Here is a 9,504-nt window from a genome sequence, read left to right as displayed (position 1 = left end):
GGAGGACATTCTTTACTCGCTGATGGATCACGTTGTATGATGAGTCAACATAACTAATAATGCACTGGATCTATCTATCACAACTCATACAGCAGGTCCCATATGCCTAATAATTGGGAAAACCAACCCATATGACCACATCGGTCCCCTACACACTACTACGTACGTACATCACGTACTGGTCCTTTGTTTTGATAGCTCCTCCCACAATGTTCAATCTATATACTAATAATACACCTCAAATAATTCCTATGGATGTAACAAAAATACACGGTCTTTGGTTTCCTGAAGAAGGATTTCAAGGAGGCACGTCCATCGTACTGCAGTCTATGCAGCTATGGCCGCCCCCATCTGGCCAATAAATGTACTAGGTCACTTGTAGCCAATAGCGCGTCTCAGCATGCGCGCAGCTTTTCCCCCATAGTGCAGGTCCTTGTATTCTCCCTCACCTCATCCGGACCTGGATCACATGCAGTTATAACTGCTACTGCAACTTTAGCAGTAGCACCTGATCCAACCATCCAGCACAGATTCAACGTCCATGATCAACCGGACATGACCTCTCTAACTGGTAGCTGCTAAACTATTGCTCTTAGCAACCGGATGACTAAGTGAAGCTACTGCTCTTAGCAATCTGATGGGATAGCATGGATATTAAAAAATCGTAGGTAATAAACAAAATGAAAGAACACGTCTCATTTCAACAATAATATGTATTTCTGCTCTAAATCGAGAGGTTAATGTTGTGTAAAGTAGAATTGTTTTGTATTCATTATAACGCAAAGTGCATAATTAGTATATTGGCCCGTTCGCTTTGCTGAAAAAACAAAACAAAACAAAACATTGTTCTGGCTGATTTGTTGTAGGAGAAAAACATTGTTTCGGCTGAAAAAAGAAGTTGAAAAGTACGGATTATAAGAGAAGCGAACATGACCATTATTAGAATAGTGGGTACTAATATATTAATATAGCAGAATTAAAAGAAGCTCCCACGTTCACCGAAAGGGCCTAGAAATTACAAGGTTAATAGGAAAAAAGAGAAAAGTGTCCACAGAAAACAATAATAATAATAGTCAAATAAACAAACTAAAATATTTTAAAAATGATATTGAAATTAACAAAAATCCAAATAGTGCAATAAGCAAACTAGTTCCCCCCGCTATTTGCGTGGTCCAACATGCTAGTTAGTAAGTATCATACAAGAGCTAAGGGCGTGTTTGGGACTGCTCCACGAAATTTGTTCCATAAAAAAATTTGGAGTTCGTGGAGCACTCATTTAGGTGCTCTTACAACTCCATATTTTTTACTCGAACAGAGTGCGTCGAGCTAAACCTGTTTGACTAAAAAATGTGGAGCAGAGTTGAAAACGTGGAGCGGAGCAGTCCCCAACACCCCCTAAATTGATAGCCATTCGCACAAGGACTACACTTTGGCTCCGGTGTTCAACAAGGCTCTATTCATCTAGAGCATCGGTTGCATCGAGAAAAGCCACTGAAGAAAAAAAAAGATGATAAAAGAATCTGGATAGAATATTATGTATTTTTTATTTCAGTTTTTTCATGTATAATTGGGAATGTACTGTGCCGAGTCTTAATATAATCCGGAAAAAGTCAAGGGAAACAATAGGAAAAATTTATGGTAAAAATATAATATATAAATAATACCTGCCTAGATTTTCCTCCACGGTAAAAAAGAATTTCGGTTATTTTTCGGTTGGTTAGGAAAACATAGCGCTAATCATAAGCTGTTGTTTGCATTTTGCTGCACTTTTCTCCAAAAGAGGCTGCGGGCTGCAAAAATAAATAGAAAACAAAGGGAAAGGATAGGCTCTCATCCAAGGCATTGGTTGCCCCTTGAATGGCTCAGATATGTACTAGTGCTTAAGTTGCAGTACAAGTTACAACTGCACGGGATCTTGGTCCACCTCATCAACACGAACAGGCAGTATTCCTCCCCGGCCCTCCTCTCTCTATAAGATGGCACAGCCCTCTCAGGTAGGGGCGAGTGTCTCACTCTCACAGAGTAAAAGAAAATATGCCCCAAGGTTTCTCTAGCTAGCTAGCCTATGCACATGAGCCCATGTCTCCTCTCCTTGCACCTGCATAGAGAGACGGTATGATCAACTGGACAGTTCGTTTTTAACTCTCTCTCTCTCTCTCTCTCTCAAACAAGCCTAGACCTTATGCATGGCCGTTTTTAACTCTCTCTCTCTCTCTCTCTCTCTCAAAAGCCTAGACCTTATGCATGGCCGGACACATTTGATCATAGGACATAGGCCACACTCCTGCCTCTCTCATAGTCTCATAGAGATCAACACACACTGCTCTAGTGCCAGAACCTAGAGAGGGAGAGGGGAGAGGGGGAGAGGGCATCAGGGCCCTTGGAGTCCCATCAGCAAAGCACATGTTTCCTTTCTGTGATTCCTCATGGCCCATGGACTTACCGCTTTACCAACAGCTGCAGCTCAGCCCGCCTTCCCCAAAGCCGGACCAATCCAGCAGCTTCTACTGCTACCCATGCTCCCCTCCCTTCGCCGCCGACGCCAGCTTTCACCTGAGCTACCAGATCGGTAGTGCCGCCGCCGCCACCCCTCCACAAGCCGTGATCAACTCACCGGACCTGCCGGTGCAGCCGCTGATGGAGCAGGCGCCGGCGCCGGCTACAGAGCTGGGCACCTGCGCCAGTGGTGGTGCACAAGGCGCCGGCGTCAGCGCCAGCCTCGATAGGGCGGCGGCCGCGGCCGCGGCGAGGAAAGACCGGCACAGCAAGATATGCACCGCCGGCGGAATGAGGGACCGCCGGATGCGGCTCTCCCTTGACGTCGCCCGCAAGTTCTTCGCGCTCCAGGACATGCTTGGCTTCGACAAGGCCAGCAAGACGGTACAATGGCTCCTCAACACGTCCAAGGCCGCCATCCAGGAGATCATGGCCGACGACGTCGACGCGTCGTCGGAGTGCGTGGAGGACGGCTCCAGCAGCCTCTCCGTCGACGGCAAGCACAACCCGGCGGAGCAGCTGGGAGGAGGAGATCAGAAGCCCAAGGGTAATTGCCGCAGTGAGGGGAAGAAGCCGGCCAAGTCAAGGAAGGCGGCGACCACCCCGAAGCCGCCAAGAAAATTGGGGAATAATGCGCACCCGGTCCCCGACAAGGAGACGAGAGCGAAGGCGAGGGAGAGGGCGAGGGAGCGAACCAAGGAGAAGCACCAGATGCGTTGGGTAAAGCTTGCATCAGCAATTGACGTGGAGGCGGCGGCTGCCTCGGTGGCGAGCGACAGGCCGAGCTCGAACCATTTGAACCACCACCACCACTCATCGTCGTCCATGAACATGCCGCGTGCTGCGGAGGCTGAATTGGAGGAGAGGGAGAGGTGTTCATCAACTCTCAACAATAGAGGAAGGATGCAAGAAATCACAGGGCCGAGCGACGTGGTCGTAGGCTTTGGCAACGGAGGAGGATACGGCGGCGGCGGCGGCAACTACTACTGCCAAGAACAATGGGAACTTGGTGGAGTCGTCTTTCAGCAGAACTCACGCTTCTACTGAAGAACACGGTCGCACTAGGTACTACTAGAACTACTCTTTCAACTTACTCTATCCTTTTCCCTCCCATGAGCTTCTCAATAATTTGTTGTGTTAATCTATGCGTGTTTCTCTTTCTAGACTTCGTAATTGGCTGTGTGACGATGAACTTCGTTTGGTCATCGCATGATGATGTATTATAGCTAGCATGCACTGTGTTGATTCATTAATGGAACTAATCTGTGTCGATTCTGTAATTTCCAAACGGAATCTCTGTGATGAACGAGACCAAATAGTATCTAGCTGGTGATGGACACAAAGCAAGTGCTTTGTAGTTCAGTTGTTCGATTAGAAAAGAAAAAAAAACTGCTTAAGGCTGAAACTATAACATGCTGAAATTAAAGAGAGGCTTTTGCTAGGTAAAAGTCCCTCAAGGTCAATTTCTTCTCTTCCTTGTTGCCGTTTGTATGCATGTTAAAATCTTCACCTAATGGCGTGGCTTTATATTCATGGGATGCTCGTAAAATAATTACACCATTCATGGATCAAACAATCCGATCATTTAGTTGAGTTAGAACTTCCTCCTATTATTAATCATTTATCTAATTGCTTCTATTGGCCCCGTTCGCTGATCTGAAAATTGGCTGAAAAATATTGTTTCGGCGGAAAGAAGAAGCCGAACAAGCAGAATATAGGGTAAGCCAAACAGGGCCAATTTACACTAATTTCTTGATGATCTGCAAATCTGATTCGTACTTTTCAGACTACTTGTGTATATCTCGAATTCTCTATCCCTAGGTTGACATCATTTCTCGTCTGCTGGAGTTCCTTGACGCCCCCCATATAGATATATTTTTCTATGTAGTAATAATAATCTTGGCTAAAAAACTATATTCTGGTTGTTTTCTGATTACATTTTCATAAGTACAGTAGATATTTTTAAATTCTATTGGCACCTCCACACATTCCAAAGATCATGCAAGATTATTTTAATTCGTATACAAACTATCAATTGCTACTTGCTATTTGATTGGACATCATGATTCATGCATACTTACTATCCGACTCTCCTTAGTTAATTAAATCTTTAGTATCATAGAGTATATGTTGAAAGCTATGGTTATTTATTACCCCCTCCATCTCTCAAAGTAAAATCAATTTATAGTTGTCCAAAGTCAAGCTATTTTAAGTTTGGCCAAATTTATAAAAAGGACACAATTATTTATGACACTAAACTAGTATCATTGTATAGAAGTTGACCATATTCGTAGTGTACTTAGTGTGATCGTTGAGTATTTTCATTATAAAATCGGTAAAACTTAAGATAGTTCAACTGAAGACAACTTTAGAATGAAGCTGATTTATTTTTGGGATGGAGGGAGTGCTAGGGTTTCAGAGGCACATCAAATGTCGTCCATTATAATTAGTTCAAATCTGGCCAACTGAATAATTCATGCTCTTCAAGTAATAATAGCCATTGATTGCACGCCGACAAAAAGCCATAGGTCCATATAGAGACATCATAATCAGTTTAAAGTGAGATGGTGCATTGGCATCTTAATTTTGTCAACAAATGTAGCTACCTTGATGTTAACATAAGGGGGGCCTGCTCATTTAAACACTCAGGTGAGTGTATCAACATTAAAGTATGTTTTGTGCATCTCAAAAGGGTTTTTAAAAATCATACGTGAACATCATATTGAAGTATACATACCTGCCATAAACATATTTCCTAGTGCATTCCGTAATGAAAGGATATATGCTTAATATCCCTTGTGTTTTTTATTAGGCACATATGAACTTTTGTTGCACAAATGTAAATTAAATATCTTAACATATGATGTTTATGTGTATTTAACAAATTTACTGGAAAAAATATGTGTGTTTTTAAAGAAATGTAGAACTGCATCGGGGCGTACACGTGGTAACTTGTGTGCACGCCATGCAGCTTGCAGATATGGACCCATTTTTCCATTTACAATAATATGATGGTATGCAACTTATCTGTAATTTGTCTATTAAAAGCATTTTTTTCAGAATATATTAACTTTATCTACTAAGCATATTTTAAATTTATGTAGTTCATTATTGCTACATTTGAGTTTGATCGATTTTGCTGACAGGGATGCTAGATTGGTCTTATTGTCCGGATAGATGCATGGTCAATGAAACCTCCAAGGTTTAGTAGGACGAGCAGCATATATAATACTAGAGGGCGCACAATGGCAGATGCATATAATTAGAAGACTCTATGTTAAGGTAGATAAATGATAAGGGCCTGTTTAGATCTTTAGCACTAAATTACCACTGTGTTTAGACGCTAATTATAAGTATCAAGCATGAACTAATTGCATAAATGGTGACTAATTAGCGAGATAAATCTATCGATCCTAATTAGGACATGATTAGCTTATATATATATGGTGCTACAGTAAACATAGGTTAATCAAGGCCTAATTAGGAATAATAGATTCGTCTCGCCAGTTAGTCACCGCTTATGCAATTAGTTTTAAAAATAGTTTATGTTTAGTCCTTCTAATTAAGATCCAAACATAGTGCTAATTTTTAGCTGGGATCGAAACAAGCCCTAAATCACATACAGAACTAGACTAATGGTGGCATAGTATCGTTTGAGAAAGCTGACGACTAAAATTGTTAAGCACAACACCACAAGAGTACAATGGTTTGTTTATCTTTCACATGCCCCTTATTGATCTTTGAAGACCCATGCTTTTGTTTACTATACTAAATGACAAAAATATTTAGTGCAATCATGAAAACCCCTTACACATACATAGACTTTTTTTTTTTTGAAATGATGCACATCCATAGTGAATATGTAGATGTATACATTTTTGCAAAAGCTAACATGCAAAATCAATTTCTGAAAATTCATATGAAAAATGATAAATTTCAGATGCATATGTAATCACATAACTTTTGCCTTCCAATGCATATACACCCGAATTTTGTTATTTTCATATAATTTTTTGTACATTGAGTTTGCACCTCAACTTTTGCAACAATATAGTTATGTATTTAGATGGGCAATCGACATGCATCATTTCAAAAAAAAAGAGTTAGAACTTATAGTAATGTATTTCAAGGGGGTTGTCACGGTTGCACAAAATGGGTGGTTTGCACCGAATATTTTGCGATACTAAATCTAATGTAAAGAATATAGGATGATTGTAACTATTGACAATGAGATCACAGTGTTCATTTATATACTTTATTTCCTATTTAACACTTTCTATCCGGGTGTCTAGAACAGATCACAACTTCGGTGATGTTTAAATCTAGGGAGTAAAGTTTAGGAACGTCATATCGGAAGTTACATCAGGGTGTCACATGGGAGTGTTTAGATAGTAATAATAAAACAAATTATAGAAGTCCTCAGTAATCCGCGAGACGAATTTAGTAAGCCTAATTAATCCATCATTAGCACATGTTTACTATAACAACACATTGTCAAATCATAGACTAATTATGCTTAAAAACTTGTCTCGCAAATTAGTCGCAATCTATGTAATTAGTTGTTTTTTAGTCTATATTTAATACTCCATGTATGTGTCCAAACATCCGAATCCGATGTGATAGGGAGTAAACTTTAGGGGAAAAACTAAGGCCTTCATCTATATTTCTCAAAAACCATATGAATGTGACGACGATATATATATGAGATCGACTACCAACACACATGAATGTGCTGCAGTTTCACAAATAAAAAAAAAATGGACGCGTGTGCCTAATGGGAAAGCCCACATATTGTCTCTATGTCGTAGTCCTTCATTGGCCACCTCTCCGCTACCATAACAAGGAACTGCAGTTGATGTGTCACCGCGACGGGCCCTAGCAGTAATAGTAAATGTGTGCACGTAAATTGTACATCTCAAAGGTCACATGTTGTACTGCAAGGCTTAGGATAAACAGTGCGTGCACATGTATCTAGTCTTGTCATTCTAAGTAGTAGTACTTTGTGTCTTAATTTTTTTTTGAAAACGACCAAAGCAATTGTATATCTATGCAACAGGCATACGTACGTACCACACATCAGGATCAATACGTACATTGAGCAGCACACAGTACCGAAGAACTGTTCGTTCTGCAGACGGCCTATACAAGAGCGTGAAACCAGCTGCGCCTGCACGCCCCACATGCAGGATAGATAGCTCGGACCACCGAAGCAAACAACTCAATCTGCACAAGAACGGAGAAATAGTTTTGTGTTCCCAAACGACAACAATGCCATATTATTGCCTATATACATGAATACAGACACAAGATATATACGTGCATGTATATTTCTTCATTTTGTTGAGAAGCGCAAATGATTTATTAGTACTCCTTTCAAATGTTAGTAGAAAGATCTAAAAGGAGAAAACGATATGAAATAAACCAAAACAAGTAACTACTAATGCTTACTATACTCCTTCACTAAGCGAAAATCATCAGGGCCATATGTTATATGTATAGTTTTAGCAGTACTGCAAAAAAAAAAATGACGTAGGACTGAGATGGAATGGAACACAGAAGATCAAGGTGGTTTACTGTTGTTTTATAAATATTGATCAAATGAGATCATTAGCACACCAGCATGTACTAAGAAAAACAATGAGTCCGAAGGTCTACTATATATGATACAAGCAGCGCCTAGCAATTTAATTAACATAGACTAAGCTTTGTGTTGCGCCTAGCAATTTAATTAACATAGACTAAGCTTTGTGTTGCTGTCATCTACACATGGAAGTGTAATTTCTTCATTTGGTTCACTTTACAAAACCACTGCAGACTCCTATCTTGAGTTGGAGTCAGTTAGTCTTCAGGACATGTTATAAGCCGAAAGTTGTTGACTGGCTTGGCATTGGTCATGAACATTATATAAATACTCACTCAGTTTTGCAAAAGTCAGCTGACAGCTCAGATCAGGTTGAAGTTCCAAGCTGCCGTTCAAGGTACGTGAATGGGATCCGGCTTGAAAGGCATCCAACTATCCAAGAGGGTGTGTTCCGGAAAATTTTAAATAGCAGTACCATACATATCCGACCTGGTGAATGTAGCACCAGAGTTTTTTTTTAAAAAAAATAGCAGTACCATACATATCTGACCTGATGAATGTAGCACCAGAGTTGAAGCTCTGGAGTATAGCTGACGTAGTTTATTATCTGTATGCCACTGCAAGTCTGCCACCCCTCTTTTCTCTCTATTCTTCTGTCTGCCCACAGCATGTCTGTCTGTTAAAAGAAAGGTTATGTTCTTTTGGAACAAGAAAATCTCTTCTTTTCTGATATGCAGAACTACGTATCATTGGATTAAGACCTTGACCTATTACAACCTTAACCCTTAGCTTTGTTATATTGCATATTACTCACTCCCCCGACCCGCTTCAATGGATAATAATGGTTTATGATAGCTTTCCCCTCATGTATATGATAACCTTAACCCTATGTTTTTTTTTTATCGAACATGCAGGAGAGATCTGCATATCATTGCATTAATGAGAGAACATATTTACAAGACAAACAAACTCAAACCACACCTTACTTATTCAAGGAACACTCATGCCTAGAACTCAACAAACGTCCACGCGGTGTTGTCGACACCGCCGGCGACCCTTCGCCGGAGTCGATGAAGACCCCCTGAAATTGCACACCACGAACTCACGAATACACACGCACACGAACACAGAGGATTTTGGTGCCGCGAATCCACTTGCGACGTTTTCTGACTCTATTGATATATAAAAACAAGAACGGGCGCACTTAGCGCCATGACGCTGCACTCACCATGACCTCCGACTGGACCGCGCCATCCCACGGTCAAGAACATGCCGAGTACCTCCACTACCACCGGAAAGTAAGGACAGCCACTGCACGAACACAGCATGCATCTGGCTAAAACTAGACGAGCTCAACTTGGCTAAGGTCAAGCACACCTTATTCTAAATATAGCCGAGAACAAATAAATGAGCTGAGCTAAGCTAGG

At 40.9% G+C, this 9,504-nt stretch overlaps 1 protein-coding gene across 1 annotated transcript; it reads left to right on the top strand.

Annotated features, from left to right (window-relative positions):
• Window positions 1-2,137: 2,137 nt before the first annotated feature.
• Window positions 2,138-3,802, top strand: LOC136474874 (transcription factor TEOSINTE BRANCHED 1-like). Its single transcript, XM_066472453.1, has one exon. It carries the CDS (start codon window positions 2,404-2,406, stop codon window positions 3,541-3,543), a length of 1,140 nt encoding a protein of 379 aa, XP_066328550.1. The 5' UTR covers window positions 2,138-2,403; the 3' UTR covers window positions 3,544-3,802.
• The last annotated feature ends 5,702 nt before the right edge of the window (window positions 3,803-9,504 follow it).

This window comes from Miscanthus floridulus, chromosome 1, assembly GCF_019320115.1.
Source record: "Miscanthus floridulus cultivar M001 chromosome 1, ASM1932011v1, whole genome shotgun sequence".
NCBI lineage: Eukaryota > Viridiplantae > Streptophyta > Magnoliopsida > Poales > Poaceae > Miscanthus > Miscanthus floridulus.
Note: the sequence above shows the minus strand (reverse complement) of the source record. Positions and strands in the feature narration are given on the sequence as shown.